At 39.3% G+C, this 26801-nt stretch overlaps 1 protein-coding gene across 1 annotated transcript in view; it reads left to right on the plus strand.

Annotated features, from left to right (window-relative positions):
- The window catches only part of LOC121961921 (adhesion G protein-coupled receptor L3-like), a 249776-nt gene that overhangs the window by 47896 nt on the left and 175079 nt on the right, over positions 1-26801 (plus strand). Inside the window, exon 3 of the mRNA XM_042512028.1 lies at positions 20862-21084. Coding sequence (XP_042367962.1) covers positions 21030-21084 — 55 coding nt within the window. The 5' untranslated portion in view covers positions 20862-21029. The remainder of the gene's footprint in view (positions 1-20861; positions 21085-26801) is intronic.

Below are 26801 nucleotides of genomic sequence, written 5' to 3' on the forward strand. Positions count from 1 at the left end.
GGAAGGGCAAGCTTCACGCGGTAACTGGAACATTATATGCATATTTAGGCAATTTAACACCCACAAACTGCGACGCCTTGTCTCTGCTAATACACAACAACAGTCTCACTTTTTTCCCTGGCTGTTTGAAGATGTGACCCAGGATATGTTGCCCTATTAGAAAGCAATAACGGATAAATTGCTTTGCAGAAGTATAATAAAGGAGCGCTGTGAAAGACTGCAGGCGCTAAATAATTTCATTTTCAATCGTTCAAATATGACACATTATTAAAATTTAAAAGCCAGAGTTTTTTCCTCTTCTTTTTCTTGACCTGCAGGGTGTTTCTGTGTTTATTTATTAGGAAATATATGCAAGTCTGACTCGTTGCTCAAACTTTATCCATCAGTAAATTTGCACTGAGTTGAGGTATGCACTTAACACTTGTTTCCTGTCATGCACACACTCCTTGTGAACACAGATGTGCATTCATGCTTCTCACACTCAATTTAGTATGAAACATGAGTCAACTTTCAGAGCTCGGACTAATGACTGTTGCTCTGGTGTTTAATGTGCAGGTCATGCTGTTGATGTGGTGTGATGTGCTTGTGCTCCATGTGACTGAAGACATACTTTGACTTTGGCATGTATGCCTTGTGTGTTTTGATTACAGCTGCACAGTGCTGACATACTTCTGTAGGAGGTGGTTGATGTTACGTGCAGAGGTGACTAATCTATCATTTTTCAGTTTGAAAGACTGCAGTCTTGCACTAAGGGATTTTTTGAGTTAGTGGAAAGAGGATTTTTAGAAAACTGCATGTAAAATGTAGTTATCATACTTTTGAAAATAATATTTTGAAAAATATTTTGAATATTTATATGCGTAAAGGATGAATATATTTTGATTTTTAAATCCATAAGGACTTCTCTAGCTGTCGGTTAAATTGTTCAGTAAATGAATATGATTAGAGAGTACACATTCAAATATCTGAATTTATTTGATGAAAGCATTTTTACTAATTCACACATTTCAATGTATATTTATAAAATGTTTTCACAATTTTTATATATGGTCATACACAACAACAATACTTTTGAGCCTAACGTGACTCCATACAGCTTTAGATCTACAGACATATAGAAAAGAAATGTTCCTGTGTTGTGGTCTATAGGTAGTTGATCCTAATATTATTATTATAATAAGGAAAAAAAACAATTTACTGTTTATTGCCTGTAATGATAGAGGCTAATGTTGTTAATTAATGATTAGCTCCTTGGCATTTATGCTTGGTTACCACTGTTGGTCGTGTGCTAGTCAGCCGAGTATGTTAATAAATGCAGTTTGATAGACATGCCCTTTAATATGTTCCTTATGCGTTTGTGTTTTTGGTTTCAGAAGGACTAGAAAAAAACCCCTCCAAGTTCTTAAAATTCACAGTATCACTCTTACTACATCCTCATATTCACAGCTTTAACATGATTTTAAATCCATAGGTTGACAGATCTGCTTTGTTTAGTTCTCGTTGCTAAAGCTATGATTGCTGTTCGGAGAAGGGGTGTTGTTCCAGATGACGTGCAGCATGTTGACAGTGTGCATGGATTCAGGTATGCAGTGGATATGTATATCAGGTGCATATCACTGACATGATGAGAAATATTTGCATAATACTAAAAGCAAGACACATCACATAGAGCATCACTGCTGCGTCAAAATACCTGAACCAGCAGCATTACAGTTAAGCAAATTTTAATAAAAACTGTCATAAAATCATAATCACTTTAGTCCACTAAATCTGAACGAATGCTTACAGTGCACTTTTGTGCATGAACTGTCTTCAGCTCGCCTCCTTCCCGCGCTCGCACGCACCGCTCTGTCTCATGCAAGTCATTTGAATTTTTAAGGGATCGTCAAAGAAACTGTCAGCATCAGCTTGTACGGGTGGAAATCGCTCAAATGTACTGAGTTATTGGGGCCATTTGCGGCGAGCATTAGTGCATGGATACAGGCTTGGATCGCTGAGGTGTGCTTCAATCTGAATAATGATTTGCAGAGTCAGACTGAACAGAGGACATTTCTCCGTGTCACTCCACTTAACATGTGCCCTTTCCATCCTGGTGACAGGTCCCTGCATCTGACAGAAAGTCTCCTGGGGTAGTTGTGGGGATGTGTTGCGTGCTGTTGTATTTACCAAAATGTCATTAAAGCCATGTGTTATTTAAATGCAGTGCTGAAAATAGTGTAAGGGAGGAATAAGAAAAGAAATGTCACTGCCTCAGTCTTGTAACACATCAGTGGCAAAGGGCAATGAAATCGAGACTTTGGAAAAAAAAAAAGTGGTAAGGTGGTCTGAATCAGGCTCTTGCAGTCAACTGTACATGGCATCTGACATTTCCATCTGCTTAATTGTGCTGTTTTTATTTGAAAGTTGTTAAATCTTCACCCTGTTGTTGAATTGTGTTAGCCCTGGTGAACCTAATTTCCTGTTGTGATGATTCAGAGAAGTCCTTATAATGTATGCATTACAGCTAAAGCTCAGTCCCTGTGTGTTGTGGGAATAGACACACACTGGGAATGTGTTTTGGCTGATGTCTGAATCAGCTCTGGGCAGTATGCGAGGTCAAAGCAGATGCTGCCTATATGCAGATCAGGCTGCAGCGACTGGAGCAGAAACGATTGCGATTCTCGCTCCTGGGCTTTTTCTTTACACGTTTTAGACAACAGAAAACAGGAGCACAGCAGTACATGTTGCCATCATCAATCACCTCAGAGACTCGCTGGCTGTGATGTGTCAAAAAGGATGAAAGGCATGATTCTCAATGATAGGGCTGTTAAAGATTCAGGCTCCCGAGGAGATGGCATCAGGGTATGTTGTGGTAGGAGTTGCCAGAGCTGAACCAGTGGGGGAAACTCATCTCACATGTTTACATACACACAGGAATGCAGGTTATTAAGGGAAACCAGGCATGGAGAAAGGAAATCAGAAGACATTTTTTCTATAATGATTACATGCACATGGTCAGCAATCAGTTTTCTGTCAGACCCAGCACCATATATGTGAACCGAAACAGCCAGAATATTATTGTTAGTTATGCCTCAGAGGATGAATCTTTTTGAGAGATTGGACTGAAAGAGCTGTGACAGTTTTTTGATAACACTTAGAACATGTCTTAATTCTGTGACTTTACAAATAATTTCGACTTTAATAAGTCCTTCAGTTTAATTATTTTGATACGAAGATGCATAACTAAGTAATTGTCCCATGTTTTCCGCAAAATTACAATATATTTGTGGCAGTAGTTGCCAGAGGTGGCTTTTTAATGTGATGTGAAAGTTTTGATGTGAAAAAAAAACCTAGCTCCATATTAGTGTGTAATTCTCTGGTATATCAGTGAAGTGTATGAAGTACAATGCAGACATAGTGACGACCAGTGGTATATAAAGTATTCAGTACCTTGTATAAATAAAAGTACTAATACCACACTTTAGTAAAAGAAAGAAAGAAAGAAAGAAAGTGTAATGAGTAAAATGTATGTAAAGTATTAAGAATATAACTACCCAATGCAAAAAATGTTTTAAAAAAATCCGAACTGAAAATTAAAAGGAAAAACAACAAATCGAATATATAAAATGGAAAATGTGTCTAACATTTATCTAAATATGTTTAAGCTGATTGACTGAAAGTAAATTTTAAGTGACTGAAAATTATTTACAAATATATCTTTATGGTTTAAAAAAATGCATTTAAAAAAAAGCAGGGCACTGTACTTTATTACTCAGACAGGATTAAATGATACATTTATTTAGTAGGACTATATTCTGCTATGGATTAATACACATCTGGTGCTGTAGTGAGTATTGATGGTAGCAGGATGGTGAAAGTGGGACAGACTCAAATAAAATATGATGCCCATGTGCCGCGTAAAACAGGAACATGTCACCTTGTGCAATAATATGACCCAGTGATGTGTTTTTAATCATTTTTGAACAACAGCAGCGCTCTATAGCCACAGAAGAATGAGCTATATCAGACTTTGGTTCCTTAGACAGTACTTCTTCATACGATTAACATCATTATTGGTTTTGGCTGTTTCGTGGGATATTGATATTGAATATCCCCAGACTTGTTATTTAAGTTTATGGAAATGCACTTAAATAAAGCACAGATGCATTTTAAAGTTTATAACTTCAGCTTGGCATTGCTAGTTTTCCTGGCTCTTAATGTTTTAACAACCTTTAATGTGGATGTTTGCAGTGAATTAGCCAAAACTGCAGAAAAGGAAACCTCCAAAGTAAAATAGACCCAATGATATATAGTCACAAACAAGGCTATACCTTTGAATTTTTAAACTGATGCGAGTCAGGTCTAGTATTCCCATGAATTTAATACTCCCTTTTGGCTGTATCACATCACCCATTTTTTAATCTCATTTTGCAAGTATCCATCAAATTTGATGAAGCCTCTCAAACTCAAGATGGTAGCAGATTTTTAGAAGCAAGGCAGCCCCTGTACTGGGAGTCCTAAGTCATCTGTTAATCAGAGACATCCATAATTATGCTAGTTGTGAGGCATTTTCCTCACTTCTCAATTTGTATGCCAAGAGTTGCCTAACTATATCCATTCTGAAATGACATGAGCATTGTGGTGTTGGCTGCTGTTGCAATATTTCCACCCCTCCCGACGGACATATTGGGTAATAAATATGAGATCCACCAGCGCTGCCTTGCACAGATGATGTTATTAGACTTGCCAACCCGAGGCATCAGCTGTGTGTATTGGACGTCTGTCAGAGCAAGTACCTCCTCCCCCCACTCCAGACTCCCCCCTGTGCAGAAACCAACTGGTTCAGGAATTGCATGCCAGACTCGTGGAGGGTCCCAGAGACCCCTCTTTGCTTCATGTCCAAGTCGAAAGAAAGAGTCTGGCATTGAAATAGACTCCCCTGCACTCATGATATAGAAGTAAAAAAAATCCTTTGCCTTGGCCAGCTTCATTGGGGAATCAGGGTGGATAGAGTTTCAGGGGTTTGCTTTTAAGGTGGCCCCCCATACTGCTGATGGCCTGTTGTGAAGGTTGAATAACATTCCAGTGTTGGATTGATACAAAAATGAAATGGGGAAAATGAAAAGAGAAAGGATGGAGGCTTGGAAAGTCTTGAGTGGAGCACAGGAGTTTGGGATTGAGGTAGCTGACAGGACTCCCCAGGAATGGAGTCAATATAGAGCTGTCTGAGGGTGTGAGGTTATGGATCACAGAGGATCATCACTGATGCAAAAATAGCCACTTTTAGATTGGCATCAGTGTCAAAATGATTTGACACTGATGCCATGTCTCAGCACGCAACACTAAGATTTTCTAAATTTACAAGAAATGGAAACACAGATGGGCAATATGGCGTCACTTTTTTTCTAACAAATTTCTTTTTTAATGCAGGGCTGTCATTCTGGGTTCTGTCCACAGCAGCAACTGTGAGGCTTTGCGTAGGCATAAGGGGTGGGTGATAAGGCTGTAAAATAATATTATGATATTTCAGTGTATTTTTGTGATTACGATATTCTTGAACATATGACAAAATGCTATTGGTTGTTTTTATTTCAACCAAGAAATCACCACACCATGCCAGACAAATAAGTCAACTCAGTAGACCAATTTAAAGGTCTTGACATTGGCAAATCAAAAAGCAAGGTGTTGCCAAAATTAAAATTTTGACCTGATTGACATTCACTTTCTGAAAACTATAAATGACTGTAGAAAATGTCATTATTAACCATCCAACATTTGTTGAGATATTTCAGCCAAACGACAGACTGACACAGCAATCCCCAGAGATACATCACTCACAATAGAGAGATGTATCCATTAGTCTAATCTGTCCACAAAGACGCTATAAAGATTGTTAATCGGGTTAAAAAAAATCCATGACTTTGGCATGAAAAGAATAGCTGGATGACTTTGTTTTAAAATCTCCTGGGCCAATCTTTTTGGCCAAATTGAATACAGGTTGCTCCCAGAGCCCTCCCAGCATTGATACGCTCAATATTGATTGGGAAAAGGCCAATGCCATCAACCGAGAGTCTTTAGTTATCCCGTCGGCATAAACAGGAGGCAATCTCATTAAAAAGACTGTGCTCTCAGTGGGTCTGCAAAATTTCCACATATTTGGGGCGCTGTACTCTGGAAAGTCAGAAGCAATTACTGACTTCCTCGCTTTCATCCGGTCTGTGGAGAGGGCAGAATGGTGTTTGTGGCTGTGGCATAAGTGGACGAATAACATTACACCAGAGTGCAATTAGGACTTGGACCTGGGTCACAAGTCGTGATGATTCCACGCTTTGTCAATTAAAGTGTGTTTTAGAGCAATGGAGAAAGAAGATGAAAGTGCAGGATGTTGTGAGAGATTTTGAGAGAGCAACTGTGTAAGAATAGTGCACTTGCTCTGTCTTCCACTGTATTCCAGCTGCCAACAAACACACAATATTACATTTTCTACAGAGGATCTGGGTGCAAACCCTCTTATTATGCTTTCCAGTCCATTCATACTGCAATTGTTAGGCTTTCCAGGTCCAAATACCCAAACCCTTTATCTGAATCCGTTTTGTGAATTTTTAATTCTTGGACTAAAGGCTCTTTCTCAAACACCCTGCCCAATGCACCAGTCTGTAGCAGCCCAGTGTGTACATGTGTGTAAACCCCAATCACAGCACTGTAAAAGCCATGGTTTACAGTCTGTTACTGTACTCTGACATCCGCTAACTATCCCCCGACCGTTATGTGGCTGCCTCACCCCGGGAGACCTCCGCTTTTAGATTTAGAAAGGTTGCCTGCTGAGTCCAACCCAAACACATTCTACTACTCAGCCAAGAGACACAGGGCAAGGTCAGTGGATTGTGTGTGTGTGTGTGTGTGTGTGTGTTTTCATGCCACTACCCGAAGTGTGTTTGAGTGCATAAAAACACAAAGGCGCACACAGGTCACAGAGTGTCCTCTCCTCCCACTGTGTACTGCAGGTACGCACTGTTCATGCTCTGATTTGACACGTGAAACATCTAAGTAATTCGCCCCTTCAACTCTCCCTCACGCTCCCACACAAAGCTGATAGAACAACCATCGATAGCATCAACATGGTGTCAATGTGATTCTCTCTTTGTGGTCCCCAACTCACTTCATTAAATCCCTTGTGTTTGCAGATTTGTACTTCAAAGTAAGTCTTTAATGACTTAATTAGAATTAGTCAGCATCTAGTGAAATTAAACCAGTACATCCTAAATGGCTTCTTTTTTTTTGTAAATAGCTCAGCATGAGCATCCATGCTGCTGAGTCTATTACACAAGGACCAAATTAGTTGGAGTTTATGCAATGCTGCTGCACATCTCGTCTTACTTTTCCTTCTGTGTTCACTTGAGGCTCACTTAGGTAGTCATTTTGTCGTTGTTTTTCCTGTTTTTGTAATTTTTTGTGTATCTATAGTTCGTTTGCTTTTTTTATGTCTTTATGGCAATTTTAAATCTGCTCCTGGACTGTACTTGTCAATTTAAGTGGTATTTTGCAGGTCCAGGTTAGGGGCCCAAAGTGTCAAAGGCCCCCTTTGGCTTTACCTGCGAAATACACGTGTACATGTACTGACGAGGAAGGGACTAAAAATGACCACAAAGAGACACAAAAAGACCAAAAAGGGATGCAAAGGAACCACAAAGAGACGCAAGATAACTACAAAATGGGTAAAAAAATTACTACAAAAAGATGCAAAACAACAATGTACAAAGGCTGTGTCCTCGCCAACTCCAACTCACGGCCATCATCTGTCCTGTTGAAATAAAGGGAAGCCCCCCCCCCCTCAAAATAATATTATTATTGCTTTTTTTTAAATAACCTCAAAGAGACACATGTGCAAGAGCAGTGGTCTGCACAGCAGTTAAACACAACGCAACATGTGACTGAAGAATTGATTTACTACATTAGTGATGCGTTTCGTTTAGCCATTTCGAAAATGTCTTCATTGTGTCTTATGGTCATATCATGCTTAAACTATGCCCACAATTTCTGGTGGTACTGCTCTGTTTTGACTGTATCTGTAAGCTTTCTGAAAATGTGCACAAATATGGATTAAATTAACAGAGTATGGACAGAGCCCTGAAATATGATATGATATACTCAGTTGGTTGTGGGAAAAGTCCTATCTAGAGCAAGAAGAAGAAAAAGCTTGCTTGAAATTCTGTAGACATTTAGATTGAGGTTGATATACACCCATGGGCCCCAGCTATCACATCAGGTTTTAGAACTGGTAGTAAAACCAGGCACCTTGAGACCAGCCATGATGTGTTAGACCTGAGAGCATTTGCCTCAACAACAGAGGAGAGTATTGCTCTCTTTGTCCGCAGACATACCCCATGAGGACGTTTGCCCTGACCAATCAGACTTTCATCAAACTCCACACTATACTAGTCTGAGTGAGGGCTGAGAGACCCCACAGCCTGCAAGCTCGCTACACTTCTTCCATACGTTTTTCTGCAGGCACTTCTTCCCTGTGGCTTGGAAAAACAAAACACCCAATTACAGATGATTATCTCAGAGCATTCTGTGATAAGTTGGACTCGGGGCAGACAGGGGGAAGAAGTGTTGGCAACAAGGAGGGCTTCTCGGGGTGACCTGAACCGTAATGATTCTGAAATGGTTCATAGGATCTTCGCTGGGCTGGCAGCTGTTGCTAGTGGACTCCAGGTTGTTTCCTCTCACAGCAGTCTGCCGGGGTTGTCTGTTATTTGTAAGTCAGCCAACCGACCAATCCACAAAAAACAGTTTAAAATGAAGGTAATTTGACTGTCATCTCTGTGAGAACCTCGTACTAATATCCACAGTCTTCCTCTACTTTTAAACTTTTCAAATTTGAGTTTAAAAGTCAGCCCTCAAGCGTTCCATCAGGCATTCACAAGTTTACTCTTGCTCGCTAATCGATCACTCCAAAGCCCGGTCACTGAGGTCTTGACGAGACAAGCTCTCTCCCCTTTCAGCCAGCATTTTCTAAAAGCTGCTAGACAACACAAAAAGGAGCCTACAAAGCAATTCATCAAAATGACCTTTGACCCCTGTGTCAACTATGTTTGGACAATTATTTACCTTTAAACACCAGGTGAATAAGAACATCCAGTTCACCAAGGAAATGGACTATTGTTGAGCACAAAGAACTCTGAAGTCTGAAGCGGTTAGAGTGTTCATGCTGGTTTCCCCCTACATTTTTAATCCTTGAAGTGCTTTCTTTGAGTCTTTTATATAGATTTGCTACATTTAAAGACTACTGTAAGTCGTTTTTTTTTTTCAGTCAGGCTCATTTACTCATTCAGGTCAAAGTGATATGGGTTGGTGAATATCTACAAACACTCTAAATGAGTATTGTTTTGCAGAGTTGTACAGCACCGGTATGATATTAACTTTAAAGGGTTAGTAACAAAGGCTAACTCACAGTATATTTGAAATAAATCATGCAGTTACAGGAATTCACAGTGAACTGCAAAACAGTATATGCAAGACATTCCCTTCTTAAGAGCCAGATTTATTCATATATTGTATTTATTGACTTTATTTTAAAGTGCTTTCAGTTTCACAGAGGAAAAGAGCCAGACAAAGAAATGACCACAAAAGAATGTATTTCAGTATTAGTGCCAGTGAATCAATAATGTCTTGCAACAAAACACACAACAATATATCGCTGCATCGATTATTTGTTCACACTTTCGTATTGATATTTGCACATTCAGGAACATTGCTAGGACCAGGACATTTCACACAATAACAGGCAGAGCAGGTTCCAACAAAAGATGTTTTGACTGAAATGTCAACAGTTAAGCTTCAATAAAAACGGCTCTTGGAGTGTTTGCTGTGCAGCAGTGAATCTTTTCCCCCCACTGTTCACAAATGATGCTGTTACCATTTTCCTTACAGGAAGTAACTTATTATATAAAGATAGTTTTTGGGATATATTTAAAATGTAATGTCATGGAAGGGTAAAATGATCTCAGTGTAACAAATCTAGAGTTATACATACATGATGGAATGCAGGATTTTGTCAAAAAACCTAACATTTTCTGAAACTTAAATGGAGAGTAAGTGAATTTTTTGGAAGAAAAAATATTCCATTTACTTTATTACCAATAAAGGTTGAACCAGACATCACCTGCTGGTTTGTGGACTGCCACTTTAAGCCTCAAGTTTGGCATCTTGGCTGTTGCCATCTTTTATTTTTGAAACAAGCGCTCAGCATATTTGTGCAAGTTGTGCAATTCAGTTTTCATTATATATATTTAGGGGCTTTGCTTCAACAGCCTCACTAGTAAACAGATGAATTTCTGATGGATAATATTAGAAAACTTGTTTGCACTTCAGTTTATCTGCAATAAATGAGTGAACTTCCTGGTGAGTTAAGAATGGCACAGTAGTAAATTACCTAAATTGCCACATTGTTTTTTAGTTTTTTTTTAGTTTGACTTCCCTCCCTGCTTTTCTTCACTCAGTTTCTTTGATAATATATTCCAGTTTTTCATTCATATGTATAATTTGGACATTTAGTGAATATTGATGAATACATGAGTATATATAAACACACCTTCTGTTCAAACCACTGAATCTTTTAGTTTCTTTCTCTCCCCCTCCTCCTTCTCTCCTGCTCTGCCTCTAATTGAGCTATGAGTGGAGTCCAGGTGGGACCCATTTGAATTCCCTGTGGCCGTGACCACTGTGCTTGCTCGTGACACAGTCGCACCTCTCATTTCCAGACCATTTACAACATACTCTTGCCATCGGTAACACTCGTGCTACAATCATTATCTCGCCTAGACACACCATTGCGATTTGTGGTCAAAAACACTAACACAGACATGCAGGACCAGATGGAAGAGAGAATTAACATTGTAATCAAGTCTGTACTGAGTGCGTGCAGCATGATACATAATGTACTTGTTGAAAATGTGCATCACATTTGCCTAGCCAGGGATGCTCTGCAATTCATGTTTTAAGATTTCATTATATTCTGTGCACTTGGCTCAGCATCAGATAATGATATTGAAATGCATGCGCCATTGGGATCAGTGTTATTGACATTGGAATTTGCTGTATCCCTGATTCAGAGGCTGAGCTGAAATTGCTGTTGTTGTTCATATGTGTGTGTGTGTGTGCGTGTGATTTTTTTCTCCCTTCTCAAATCTGGCAGGGAATGAAGTGTCTATTGGAAAATTATGCAAATACCGTTAGAGGGAATACAAAATGCAGGGAAATTGAGACCTGAAAAAGTCAAAGACAAATAAAAAATAAAATAAGTGGAGGCGCTTTCTGAGCAGATGCCCTCCGAACATAGCTCATCCGAGTTCAGACTGTGCTAAAAAATGATAGCAGCAATTAGAAAAATGGTCTGGTTGGGCTTTGTTTCACGTGCGAAAAGGGTGTGGCTTGTATTGTGTTTCTCTGTGTGCGTTAGAGCTCATGGCTATAGTGTTTGATGTGGTTTGCAACTGTCCTCTGGCCATATGTTTTCCATTTTGAAAACAATAAAGTGGTTTGTATTAGATGGACAGTTGTACCATTTTGTTAGCCAGTCAGAGAGAGCCAACCATCAGCTTATTCAGATATGCTTTGTCAGTCTTGGTAGCTGCTCTGTAAAGCTAAACTTTTGTAGGCGCAGCTGTGTTTTGAGCTAAATGGTAACATCAGCATGTTAACATGCTCTCAATAACAATATTGACATGAATACTCTAAGTGGGTATTCAGTTCAGTTTGGACTTAAATTGTGGGTCGATAGACAGACATTGCCATCTTTAGAGCTATGCTGCTAACATGGCTAAAGCGCCATAGATGAGCTCGTGTGTTTTCACCACACATCTATCACATAACCTTGCCAATACTGTCAACTTGTATCTCCAAAAATTGCTTGTGTCAGCATGCTACATTGGCAATATATTGATGCGGCTGTCTTAAAAGAAATCCATGCAGCGCATGGGATTTACCTTTGAGGTCATAGCATTTCAAATCGCCATACCATATCTTTTTGTTTGTAATATGATAATTGGGAGTATTTTTTTGCCTCGAGCAACGATGCAGTTTAGGCACCTGCAGTCACGTAATGTGCCGCCTTTTAGCTCACATCCAGAATCAAGCCTGGCCACATAATGACTTGCAGTGTTCATGGGCACAGCATGCCAATTGCTCCTGGTAGGTGATTAATGGCCAACAGGTAAGGTTGTCATGGTAACCTGCCCACCTGAGCCACCAAAGCAACAGCAGCTGAAGTGAGGGCTGTACGTTGGATTTGCTCACTGCAATTCATGACCTTCAGAAAGCAGCTAATATTTTCTTTTGCATCTTCATCTCTGTCTTTTATTTTCTGTTTTTGTTTGAATTCATTTACCCATCGCTCCTATTTATCTCACTGATATCTCTCTCCCTGTCCTCCCACCCTCTTATCCTTCATCCCTCAATCTTTCACATTCCTCCCTTTCTGAATTCTTGATAGTCCATCCCTCCATCTTTCCTGTCCTGCCTATTACCCCGCCTCCCCCTCTCTTTCTTCCTTTGTCTGGGATCCATTTGTGCTGCATTAGGCAAGATATGCTGAGAAAGAGAGGGAGGGCAGAAAGAAGGAAGACGTGGAAAATGGATAGTGTCTGAGCTTTGCATTATAATGGAGAACTGTCTCAAGGCAGATTTGCCCTGCCTTTAAACGATGCATCCATCTGCATTTATTCACCCAACTGTACGTCCGCTCAGGCCTATGTGCTTTTATTTCCCTCCCTTGTGGGGATGTAACCCATCCCCATTGTATGCTTTCGACTGTTAAATATTTGTAATGGTAATTTGTTTTATTTGTTTTGCAGCTGGGTTTTTTTTATTGCGTGTGCAAGTAATTTCCTCTAATGGATTGTATTTCTATTGTCTTGTAGTTGGGAAGTGTTTCTTGTGTCAGGAGGGGTTGCAATGCCTTTGTGCACATGGAAGGGAGGAGGGATGGTCCCATTATTTAACCCAAGCCATCAGTCACACTCAACAAGCCTATCATATAGGACCATTCAGAGACTGTGCAGGCTAAAGTTAGCGCTATTATCTGCCTGTCACTGGTAGCCGCGTTGGGGTCCCTGGTGGAAAACCAATTGTATGAATGAATGCCTTGCTGCTCACGTTGTCAAGCTCCAGGGATGCGCACAGTGCCTTTAAAGGAGCACTCTCCATTTACCTTCAGCTTTTCACACCTTTCAACTCACATTAGAAAGCATGATTTTGACATTTCTGCTGCGTTTAGTGTTATAACATTGACCGCTCAATTTTCAACCATCAGCAAGGTTTGGAAGCCCAACCAAGCGCAAAAAATTATCTTTAACTCCAGAAAGAAAGGATCATCTTGATTTTAATCATCTCAGCTCATCTCCTAAGATTTCCGAGTGAGTGCTCATCAATCAAACTGTTTGCAGACAGTGTGCTTGATTAATATTCATCTTATATGAGACACTTCATTTGCATGAACACACTGTCTGTCTCATAAAAATTACCAAGCCCTCCCTGCTGCTGTGATAAGCATCTGGACATGAAACAGTTGAAAATCTGAGACATGGTACTTAACCCGGCAACACGATCCCACTTCATTACATAGTGTTACGTGGGAGGGCTTCAAGCAGGCGTGACTAGTAACATCATACTTAGTATGTCCCCATCAGATAACACTGAGAATCAAGTTTCACTTTGTTGCAGATGCATTGTATGAAATGCGTCCAGATTAATGAAAATCATCTTTGGTTTCCTCGGGTCAGGAAGTGACAGATGGAGAAATGCCCTCAGGTGGTGAAGTGCATCAGTGTGAAGCGTATCTCGCCATTGACATTGGGGTTTCAGAGATGAGAGGGCTGCATGTGAAGAAATCCATATCTGTCATTAAACGGTTTGAAAAGAAATTGAAGTCACAGCTGACTTGAGAGTAAATTTAGGAAACATCTGAAGAGATGTTTTTAAGATATGTCCAGATAGATTTCAGATATCACTTTCAAAAGCACACAGGCTTGAAATGAAACCTCTTTGTGAAGATCATATCAGTGAAGCCTAAACTATGGCTGGGCAATACAGAAAAAAAAAAACAACAAATAAATATTTTTGACCAAATACCTCCATGTCAATGTTGGAATTATATCCAAGGGTTGACTTTTGACTCAAAAAAGTATTTACATATGATATTTTTAATTAATAAACATCACTAATGTGAATATAATGAAGTGGCCAAGTTCGGAAAATTACACTTTACTACAAGATATTATGATTTCTGAAATCTAAGATTATATCTAGTGTCCTATCAAGATGTTGATGTCATACCAATTTATTATCCAGTCCTAGCTGAAACAATTAGTCAATCAATTGGCAGAAAAATAAGCAACTTTTTAAGCATCTTTCCTTAATAAACTGAGTGTTTCAGAAAGTTTTCAGTCAAGTGCCAAACCTTCCCTTTTTACTCCTTCTTACTTGTTAGTATTTGCTCGTGTTGGTAGTCGTATTTGAATATTGTATGTTATAAATGGAAGATTAAGGAGTTTTTGAGCTGTTGGCTAAGAAAAAAAAGCAATTTGGTGTAATTTTGGGCTTTCAGAGGTTGTAATGAGCACGGTTCATACTGCCATTTTATATACCAAGCAATTAATTGATTAATCAAGAAAATTATCGTCAGGCTGATCAGTAAAGCTAAATGATAAATGTGCTTGCATTTGTATACAGCGTTTCTAGTTTTCTGACCACTCAAAGTGCTATTACACCTTGTTTCATTCATTCATTCACACACACACACACACACACACACATTCATACACTGATGGCTGAAGGTGCCACCTGAAGCTCCATTAACCATTTAAATGCACTCACACACCAATAATTAGTGTTCAGTATCCAAACACTTAAACTACCAATTTTCTAATTAGTTGACGAATACCTCTAAAATGAAATGAGAATAACAATTAGTTGCAGCCCAACATATCATGAAAAAGGAGTGAGGGTATAATCTCTTTCTCTTTACTCCCCTCAGTGACTTAAAGTCATAATTAGTCTGCTTTGGAGTGAATCTGTTAAACTGTGAAATAACTCATTTGTACTGCCTCTTTGCATGTTAAATAGCTACAGGTACAGTTGACAATATGATTATGTACACACAGTTTTTGGTTTATCTACCTTTATGGTTGTATTGTGATAAATAACAAATCTATAGGCAGGACCTTTTATGACAATAATGCATTCACTGGATTTTTTTTTGAACCAGTGTGTTAGAATATCTTAAATTTGCAGATATTAATTTTCTTGGCGACATTTACATTTGATTTTTATTGCTATATATTGTGACATATCCCCAGCCCTAGCAACAATACTCCACAGAAATCTATTATATTGTAGATAGTAGTTCACTCTCACAGGAAATGGAAAATTCACTCATTACAGTTGACATTTCATTGAAAACAGTCAAAAAGTGTAAGTGCCAAAAATAGAATAGTAGTACTTTTGTTTTGTTTCGTTTTTTTTTTAATGACCATTCATTCTTTTAAAAGATCTTCATATCTTTTCAGAATGGATTTGGCTTTTTCTCTTGGAAAGTTCAGTGCTGTTGCTCAGCAATCACAGTGACTCATATGTAAACTGGTAGTCGTGTATTTAAATATGAAAAGCATATGTAAAAAGCATGTAAAACAATTGGCATACTTTACTTCTGGCAAACTCTCCTGCACTCAGGTGTATGGGTAAGAAAGAAAAGGAGGCCAGGGACAATTTCCAGCAAGAAGGATGACCAGCCTTATATAAAATATATGAAATGGCCCCAAACAATTTTCCATGAGAGAAATTACAGTATAGTGGTGACAGGTAATGCACCAAATGCCAAGGCATACCTGTAAATTATTTATTTTCTTCCTTTCTTTTGTATAGAGTTTATTTCCAGCTTGCCCTCTTGAGGAATGTTTATTTCAGGTGTTGTGCCATTGATAAAGCACAGTCGCACATTATGCCTAATTACAACATAACACATTTGACTCTCACCCAATTCAGAGAGCACAGGAGTGTTATCAATGTTAAGATGGCAGGAGGTGTTTAGTAGAAAATCAGCGAGGCTAAGCATCTTCTCTTGTAGCTTCAAACACTGAAATCTTGTAGGAACACATTTCCTGATAGGTGTTTTCTTTCCATTTGGAGTATAACCACACATGAATAATGATTGTATATTTTGTATTTACACATTTACATTTAAATTCCGTGTATTTTCTTTAGCATTTCTAGTCTCAATTACTCCCAAGCCCCTTCAATGCAGCCTTAATTTAGGATCCAACTTAAATCAAGCTAATGGGTTCCATTTCCCTCAACGCTCCTCGCCTCCCATTTGTCTTTTTCTCCGAGTCGCATGATTGCTGCAAGACAACATATTTTCCCCCCATCAACTATTGCTGTTACTATATCACCCGGCTCCGTTTTGCTTTAACTAGATGGAAAAGTCAATTAATTAAAATTGTCAGGTTTAATCTGGGCCCTTTTGGCACCCGCACGGTTACTAAAATAACAAAAACAACAGCATCACTGATTAGAAAAAGTCATTCTGCAGGAAACAGCGAGACAGTAATGAAGGAGTCTCCTTGATGTGGCTGAGAACAGAAGCTGCGGCCGCTGCTAGGCCCGCTAAATGTTGGCCAACTTATCTAAGGGAGTTATCTTAAATCCCCCTCAGAGTAAGTACCCTTGAAACGTCAGCACCATAATGTATCATAAGGCTCCTTCTGGAATACAAGACGAGTTGGCAATGCTGGACTGCTGCTCTGTCTTTTTTTTTTTTTTTTTTTACTCTTCTTCTTCTCTCCTCTTTTTGCATTGAACTGGGTCCAAGCCCTTCTCATGAATATGTATTTTATGATGTGTTCTTTTGGCGGTTGATAGCAGATCCTGTACCTAAGCCCACACGTTTTTTTTTTTGAGAGCAAATTAACGACTGTGATAGTGAAGTGTTTTTCATTTTATGTGATAATTTCTAAGTAACACCTGTGCAAGTAGTTGCTGCTTTATCGGTTGTGCTGTGAGATACGGCGCATTGAGTCTCACACACACGGATGCATGCACACAGTGATACACTGGGAGTTACAAATTCTCATTGTCTTCAGCCATAAAAACAGCCTCTATCTCCTGCTACTTGCTCCCTGCTTGTATTTTTTGACACTTTGGGTGCAAACCTGCAAAAAAAAAAATCCATATGCCAACGATCATACCGAGGAAGTGAGTGATAGATTGTCTCACAAGCTCCAACAATTCCGACAATTACACCAGTTACACGAGCTGAACTGAATGTTGTGCAATCAGAAATGTCCTATTTGTATTGGAGCTGCAAGAGACAAAAGAGGTTTTTTTTTTGCTAATGGTACGGACTTGTTATTAACTTGCCTGCTCTGTTATGTCATCAAGCTTTGAAATCAATCTAATACCCCTTCGCGTCTCTGTCTACTTGGCAGTTTTAAAGGGCAACACTACCTAAATTAAGAATACCAATATGTTATTTCCATGGCCTAGGAAACTCCAATCAATATTCGTGAACATGAGTTAGTCTCTCAAAGCCAGAAACCAGAGAAGTAACTCCCAAACTTTGTCTTGTTGAGGCTGCTGGAGATTTTCTTTTTTCTTTTTTTTTTCTTTTATACCATTTGAGCTTTGTTTAATTGTAGTGTTCTGAGTTTCGAAGCAAAAAATGTACCCAAATACTCAGAACATTACCCTTTCAGTGCCCAGGGTCCTCATGGTCATGTAAAACCTAGAAAAGTCATGGGATTTGTAAAAATCATTGAAAGTTTTGGAATAACTTTGTTGTGTGTTGATATATTGTTACAGTCATATTTACTGGATAACATTACATGTATATAGAGGTTAGCGATAAATCGAATAGCCATACTTAATGTATCAGAGATTGTACAATGAAAATGACAACAATAATTGTTTTTAGTTTATTTTAGTTTATTTTTTTTGTAGTTGCACCCCTAGTATTGTTTTGTTTGTCTTGTTTGTTGTGCTCTGTCTTTTCAATGGTATCACGCATAATATGCATACACATAGCACTGATTCTGTATCTGCAGGCTGTGATTCAGGGAGGTACTGCAGTCCTTTCAGTGACCCCGCCCCAGCACTGTCACAGAAAACACTTTTGCAAATCTAGGAAAGAATGGTTCCGTATTGTATTGTACTATGTGGTACTATATGTTATCTCTTGTACTGTCTCAAAAAAACAAAAAAAAAGTCTTGTCTGTCAAATATTTTCAACATGGTGTTGCACCTCCTTTTTAGTCTTTTTATCCAATAAAGAAATTGTCCTAAAGTATAAACTTGGGGTCCAATATGCTGCTATGACAGAGTATTTGAATGTGATTATTCCTTCAATAATGTGCTTTTTTGTCAGGGGAGTCACAGCATCTGATTTGATGTCATATTTAATTCTGCTCTGCTGCAGCTGTCACAGGGTTTTATTAAAACCGATGTTTACTTACATGGATAATGCTTTGATCAAAAACACTCTTTCACATAGCTTTGTAATGTCTTAAAATATCTGCCATCATACCACACACACGCACATATATATATATATATATACACACACACAGGGAATGAAGTCAACAACACACTAAATGTGGTTTGGGCGGGTTGCTCAAGCTCTAGTTTTGTTCACTCATGGCCTTCTGCCAAGAGTTTGCTGATGAGTAAACCGACTTTTAACCTCTTAATATTGCCCAAATAGTCTGTTTATGCAGAGATTCGTGACAGGCTCGCGGCCCTTCTCTTAAACCCATTAATGTCTGCTCAAAAAATTTCTGATTGCTCTAATCTAGGCTTTTTAAATGGGTATTAAGAGCTATATTTTGAGATGGGGGGAATGTCACTGTGACTCAGAAAGCATAACTCCACACAGGGATGGGGAGTCTGATAAAAGGATGGAGGTGTATTTAAAATGTAGTGTTGGTATAATTTGAGATTTTGATGTCAGTCAGCTTCCCCAGTGCCTTGTCCTTTGATGCCCTGCTCCCGCTTTGACCTTTTGTAACCAGATTTCCTGGCGTCCCACAATGGAATTAACTCCCCACGATATTAAATGCAGTATGGAATGCCTAATGTGAAAAGGATAATGCTTGTGTAGATGATTGCAGCATTCGTGCACTCTTGGGCTTGTATCATTTTGCAGAGATTATATTTCTGCAGCAGATCATGGTTGATAGTAGTGGATAATAGAGGGGTTTGGATTGCCTAATCATTAAAGCTGACTTAACCTTAATATCATGATATGGGTTTGATGGGGATAATCCTGAGTATCTCATCAGAATATAGATGAAACATTTTTTTGTCCTCATATAACAGTGTTTTCTAAATACATACTTATGGGAGTTGCAAGTTTTCACGCAGCATTTTTTGAATATCGACTCATCCTAAGTGTTGGGCTCACTGCGGTCGCCAGCCAGCACCATGTAAATTCCCGTTTGATTTATTCATTTTATGTTAACTAGAAATACCTTAGCGATGACATCATCCAGTGTCAGGAGTTCACTGGTGATGTCACTCCCATGAGCAGTTGTGGAATGTACATTTACTTAATTCGAAGTAGTTGTACTTTACTTGAGTGTTTTCTTTTCATGTTTCTTTATACTTTTACTCAACTACATTTTAGAGGGAAATTCTGTAATTTTTACTTCACTACATTTATCTGACAGCTCTACTGTAGTTACTAGTTACTTTACAAATGAAGATCTTTGCTTAAAAAAACAAAAGAAGAGCTTATGAAATATCATGTTTTGTTATAAATCAAATCAAACAGTTTACAGTATAGCTGCAAGGATCAGTTGTTTATTCAATCAGTTGATTCATAGAAAATTAATTGCCAACTGTTTCAATAAACATTTAAGTCTATTTATGAGTTTTTGGGGGTTTTGTTTTTCAAGATTAGAGTTTTTTTGGACGATTTTCTTTTTTTTTTTAAAAATTTTTTTGTTTGTATTTTTTTTTTAATGATTTTGAGGTTTTGGGGTGTTTTTTTTTTAAAGATTTGTGTGCATTGGGTACTTTAACTTTTAATACTTTAAGTACATTTTTCTCATTATACTTTATTATTTTTACTTGAGTGACAATTTTTAAAGTACCTTTATTTGAGTATTTTCACAGGGTGTTATTAATACTTTTACTTAATTAAAGGATCTGAATACTTTTTCAAGCACTGCTCATTAGTTTAGAGGAAGTCAAAGGGCAGCTCGGTGTCATTCAGCCCTTCAGAGTGGATCTTTTTGGCTGTTTATAATTTTGCAGCGAAGCGTATGTGCACAGTAGTCGTTTCTTAGGCCGTGCAAACACATCCACAGGTGCAACAACTCAAGCTGTGAAGTTATGGCTCATGCCCACAGGAAAGGGGAAACACTGCCGCGTTTCTTATGTCAATTACCATCGGGCCTTGTAAGAATAAACACAAGGTCCGGAGCACATATGCGAAGACGTATACTCCAAGCACCGCCAAAGCCCAAAGCAGCGTGCGCTTCATCGCTCACTCCTCATTTCTCTGTGGGAGTGATTTGCTGCTAAGGTGGGGGAGTTAACACATTGATGAGCAAACAACATAATACACCATAAATACATTTTGTGGTTCGCACTGCCTTTGCTTGATCACACCCGGTATGACTTCATCTGACTGGAGATTGAGCAACTTGCACTGTGATGACAACTTGAAACCCACGATGCCATAAGGACCGCTCACAAGGATGATAAAGCCACGGTGCATCCATCTGTTGTGTTTCTTCCTTGAAAAGACGCATCGTTCCTGTAAATGAACAAACAAATCATCGATTTAACTCTTCATCTAACATGTATGTTTTTTATCTTTATGACAGATTTTGGACGGCATCTGGCTCCAGAGTAATAAGACCCGTGGTCTTGTGGGAAGTAGTGGCGCAGTGGAGGGAGCCGCGCCATAAAGGAAGCACCCGATTCGGGCATTTGCCAGCAAAAGACTGAACTCAACTGGGACCTTCGGCAGCGGGCGGTAAGAGGAGGAGGCCATGTGGACCGCACGCCTGCTAGTCCTCGCCAGCCTCTTCGCACCAGCCGCTCTGGGTGAGTTTGGCTCATTAGAGCTTGCGTGTGTTTGTGTCGACGTGGAGCAGAAGCATAAAAACATACCTTTTGCATTTTGTGACTGGCATGTTTTGAAGCCGTATCAGAATTCCATCCTTCTGCTTTTCAAGTGCCAGATTTAGTCAGCCAACTGCGATTAAAGCCTCTGACTTTGTCTGTCTTGTTTTCTGAGTAGTGCGTCTCACTAATTAGCGTTTTTTCCCCCCTCCTTAAACTCCCCAAAACTTCTTTTCGACACTTTTCTTATTTTCACTCTGTTGTCTTTTCCTTTCTCTGATTTTCTATCTATTTTTAGATCTGTCCCTCTTTCTCCTTACTTAGTCTCTTGCTCTCCTGGCAATAGAAAATGAACTGAAATTACTTTCAAAGAATCATTAGCGCCGCTTTGCTTTGTGGTGCATGTTTAGTATAGCAAGAATTGCAAAAGGAGCTAAAAAAACGACTTCTTTTATCATTTCACGCATTAAGATCTTAAGATTAAGTTGCGAGGACTCTCTTTTGCCGCTTCCCGGTAAATGGAAACCGCCGTAGTTTTGCAGCGTCTCCCGTTGGCCTTCTGTGAATTGTTTCAGAGGCAAACTAAATTAAGTAATTTAAATTCAGATTAAAAGAAATCAGCAGTGGTGGTCGGGTGGTTTGTGGGTGTGTGTGGAAGTGTGTGTGTCGCGGATGAGGCGCGTGGTCACAATCAACCAGGGTTTAGATGTAGGGAGTGTTGGGAGTGGGGCAATAGCCCATAACAGTGTTAATTTGATATGGCTAAAACCATTAATGAGAGATTTGAAGCTAATTGAATTGTTTTTGTGCTGCAATATCTATGCAGGGTGGAGGCAACTGGGTTCATCATCCAGCGCTAATGAAAGCATGCTTTCCGGCATCGTTAGTTTTGCCTTAATGCTCAATAGAAAGAGGTCAGGGGACAGCAATGTGTCATGCATCTCTCTTTAGCAAGCTCTGTTGACCAGAGGTTGGGACATTATGAAGCAGCTGATTTAGTGCAAGGCTGTCAAAGAGCCACTAAGAACGATCATTAGGACTATAGGTTGCTGTTTTAAAATCAAACTCAATTGAAATATTAATGTTCTGATAACTGTATTAACTGTATATCCTGGTGTTTTAACTTGTGTACCTATGTGATCATTTTTTAACTATCAGAAAGAAACACTTTTCTGCAGTGATAGCACCCTCTGCATTAGTGTTCTCCGGGAGTATGAATTTATCGTTCAGACTCATGATGTGGGTACAAAAGCAATTAACGTTTTTAGCTGTTTTACATAATTTGTAAGTTTTAAGCACATTTTCAGGCAACTTTTTGAACAATTTTTTTACTTTTTTGTAATTTTTTTAAACTCATGCTCATTTTTAGGTAATTTCTTCTTTAGTCGCTGTTGCCTTCTTCCCAAGCTTTTCAAAGAAATCAAACCAATCTGCCCAGATTTCAAAGAGTTAAAACAGCATTACTATTGCTGTATGCCTAGCATCTGCACGACTACAAAACCTCTAAAACTGAGACCTTTGAAGATAATGCTGACTGTGTTCCAGGGTTGTGTTTTAGTCTGGATGGGCAAAAACGGAGAGACTTTTGAAAACAGTGATGCAGACATCCATGTTCTGTTTTCATCCTTCTTGTGTGGGCTCTCCTCTCCCATTTCCATGGTTTCCTCTGGCAATGCTTAATTCTCCTAGTATGCGCTAATATGTCATTGTCTTGATTTGGAACAACTCCCTATCTTTTGTCTGCTGCCTTAAACGCCTTACACAAATGTGACTTTCAATAACAGTTTCACCTCTTTATCGATCCCAGCAAAGAAATCTCTGTTCTTACTTTTCTCCATCTCCATAGTTTTGTCTGTTACTAAGCGACCAGCTACAGGGTAGACAATCTGATTACTATTTGCATCGACACATGCATGCCCAGAGTACATGAATTGTCAAGTAATATGTGTTTTTAGGCATTTTCGGATGGACTAAACGGTCCTGAAACTGTTGTGTTTATGGAGATCATTTGCGCTTTGAAACATTTAAAAAATTAAGTGTCAGTGTGGATGTGGCCTATGTTGTGTTTGAAATCATGGTGTAGCATATGTACATGCTGAGGTCACAAGGCTTCCCATTTTGTCAAGTTTTGACAGTCATTGTTGGCCATTTGCACCTCTACAATCAGACCCATGAATGAGAGAGCGCTAACACTAGCTAGACCCCTTCCTTTCAATAATGTTGGATGGATGCAGTTCTATGTCTGTGAGAGCTGCAGATGACTCAGCAGCTATTGAAATGATATGAATGAAAGGTAATGTCTAGTGGGAATCAGCAAAAGCCTCTACTTTCCCTGTGGAATCGAGCAAGCCAAGCTTTCTAGGTTCCACTTTTTGATAGTGGACAAACTTCACAGCATAATGAGTTCTTACAAATGTTTAATAATGGCAAAAAACATCTGTTGGTGGATTTATTTGTACCATTTTAAGTGTTAAAATGTCCCTCTCCTCCATTTTTTTTCTAATAGGGCTTCTTGTATTTTCAAAATATGTGTCAGTTTTTTAATTATTTCTTTCAGGATTATTAGCCATCGCTCTTGCGTGCTGCGTTCATTGACTGTTTGCGGTGTTATTGCTCTTAATTGTTTTAACCTCTTGACCTTGCATTTGAATGGCATTGTGCCCTCTACAGCAGATATGTCAATCACACAAGGGATAAGCATCTCTCATAGTATCAGTGTGAATCTTCTTTCTGTCTGCCGCATTTTAGCTGCACTTTTGGTGCATTTTTTAAGATGTGCACAATGTTTTCTCACTAGACATCTATTCTGCACAAACACCATGACAAGGAAAAAGCATTAGAGCTTGTCTTTGGATTAAAGAGATGTATATCGATGCCCCATTGGCTGCATGAACACTAACTGTAGGACAGCCAGCCTCGGCCAATTAGAAAGTGTCACAGGGGATGGATGTGAAGCAGCTTAAAGAAGACGGACGTCTGAGAAATGTTGCTGAAACGTGTCCACCGTAGACACTCTGTGACAGCCAGTTTATTTAAAGGAAATAAGTTGTGTTTTTGCACGTTTTAGCCCATTTACCACGACTCTAATATACTCCACATTAGTGCAGTGTTACTTTTTCCAAGCCTAATGTGGTTTTCTGGATTGGTGAGGGCATTTTCCTACCTTCCAGGCTGCCATTGCTTTTAGTTTATGTCAGTGTGGTATGAAAGTGTAGGAAAAGGCATTCATCAATCTTAAAGCTGTTAAAGCATTTGGAAAAATGGTCAGCAGCAATGCATGCATGATTTGTTATAAATGGGCTGAAAAATGCAAAAACACCTGCATAGTCCTTTAAATCAATCATTCTTTTTTGTTCATACCACAGCAATCAATCACCCATTGATCCTACAGAAATAGATGGCCATCTAGAAACCATCTCTTAGCTATGGTTTTCGGTGCTGTAACTAATGCCCTTAAGGAGTCACATTTGAGCTTTTTGGGCTTGTTTGAACAACTGATTAAGTGGTTGACATCCTTCGCAAATAATTTGGCAGATTTACAACAACAAAAAAAAGAATCATTTAACAGCCAACCCAACCCTGATGCTATAAGCAGAGACGGCCAGATGTTGCCAGTGAATTGTTCTGCAGCTGGGGAAGCTTTAGTGGGAATATTCACCACGATGTCATTGTGCATGTTTCTCCCTGAGAGTGTTGGAAATGTGTACTCCAGGGGATACTGGCCTACTTTGGAATCTACAGTCTCTTTTGTCTATATACAGACAGGCAGATGCATGCACATGTGCGCTGATTTTTTTTTGACACACATGTCAAGTTTCACGTATAATAATAGCAGCATGTGTGCAGAAAATGCACACACTTGTATGTGTTGTCTTAGCTTTGCAGTCTGCAGTTGAAGCCACACAGCATTCTGCCCTTTCTTGTCTTTATTTGTATGTCAGCATGCATCCAGCTGTCTGACACTTTACACTCGTCTGAGGAAAATGAGGAATATTTCTGGACAAGCGTGATAAAATAAAGTCAATGATAGAACGTAGCTTAAGGAGTGGTGGGGATTTGTGGCTGTGTGGGTGGAGTTGTGTGTCTATGTGATCCATGTGTGTGTGTGGGGGGGGTGTATAGCTACAAAGTCTTGCAAGATTAATAAAAAAAAGTTCTATCACAGATGCTGTCACTGGCTTGAAAAATAAGTAAAATGCACCCTTGTCATTGTTTTGGTAACAGTGAATAACAATGAAAAAGCAATGTCCCAAACACTCTGGCCACGCCTGAACAGCACATTAATCATGCGTTTCTGTGCATGTAAAATGCTCCAGGAAGGATTTGGAATTCATTCCACTTAATACCACCCCATGGAATCGGAGACATAGCGGCTATAATGGATGAAGGGCTCGTGGACCAATCCGAGAGACGAAAGCGTGAAGTCTGACACATATTTTTCATGGTCAGACACTAGTGCATACATCAAGCCTGGAAGCAGATATCATCCTGCTGGGGAGGGGGATAGGTGCGTAATGAGGGATGGATGAGACAGTGAGGCAGATGTGTGCTTGACGCATCTGTTTAGCATATGTGTGTTTGTAGATTTTTGCTGCTTTAGAACAATGTCAGGTAAGTGGCTTTTCTGCAAAAACAGCAAATATAGCCAGAACATAAAACATCTATCTTGATTTCGTCTCACCCTTTCTTTCATTCATATAGCCCCCTACTCTCTTGCAGAGCTTACAGAAAGTTGAATCCAAGCCAACATGCACCTTACAAACAGGAGCGCAAAAGTGGGCGGAGGAGGTAGGACTGATTAGGGTCCCAGTGGAAGGGGGAGCCTTGAAAAAGACTGGTGGGGGTTTTGTTTGCATCTTTTAGTCTAATTAAGAGGTGCCCTAACTACATTAAAAATGACTGAATGAATCAGATAAAAGACTGATACTGATTTGTATAAAATAATACTGGAAGCTCTCTGAGGCCCTTCTGACCCCTTTACGGTGCAAAGTGGTTTAGTCCGCTCAATGATTTGTCTCTAAATGCAGCCAGAGCCGAGTGAGTCACTGCTTATCCTGCTGGAGCACCAACATACACTGTTACGCAAAAAAGGGAAATCGTGGTTCCAACAGAGACCATTGATAAACTAAGGTGGCACATGAGATTAAATTCCTGTATCTGTGTCAAGTGGGTTTTGCCACTGCCCCGCCTCTTTAGGAGACTAGCGCCAGTCCGGAGTCTGTTCATTCCAATGGGAAATGTGAACATGAGTACAGATTACAGAATTCTTTTTCCCTGTAATCACCAAAGTAAATATTGGAACCAGTTTTCACAAGCCACATATCTTGAGGAACATTCTGACACTAAAATGGCATTTTTTCAGAGAGACAAATCAGGAAAAACATGACTTTACTTAAGCCATGTCTCTGTGTCAGACATCTGGCAAATTTCTGGGATTGGCAACACAGAATCTACTCTCTCTGGGGTGCTAAACTGATGGTCCGGTTTCACTGTAGTGCTTCCCATAAACTGAAATTTAAATCGATTTCTACTTGAAACCATGAATCAGAAGTTAAAACCGAATAAAAGCTTGTGCTTCTTTGCTTAATAATACTATTATTATTTCACTGATTTTGGAGTGACTGTTATGATCTTGTACAGAGTTGATATCACATATTAAGCTAGCAGATAAAAACAAGCGGCAAATTAAGGGGCAAACA

This window comes from Plectropomus leopardus, chromosome 23 (genome assembly GCF_008729295.1).
Source record: "Plectropomus leopardus isolate mb chromosome 23, YSFRI_Pleo_2.0, whole genome shotgun sequence".
In the NCBI taxonomy this organism is placed as follows: domain Eukaryota; kingdom Metazoa; phylum Chordata; class Actinopteri; order Perciformes; family Serranidae; genus Plectropomus; species Plectropomus leopardus.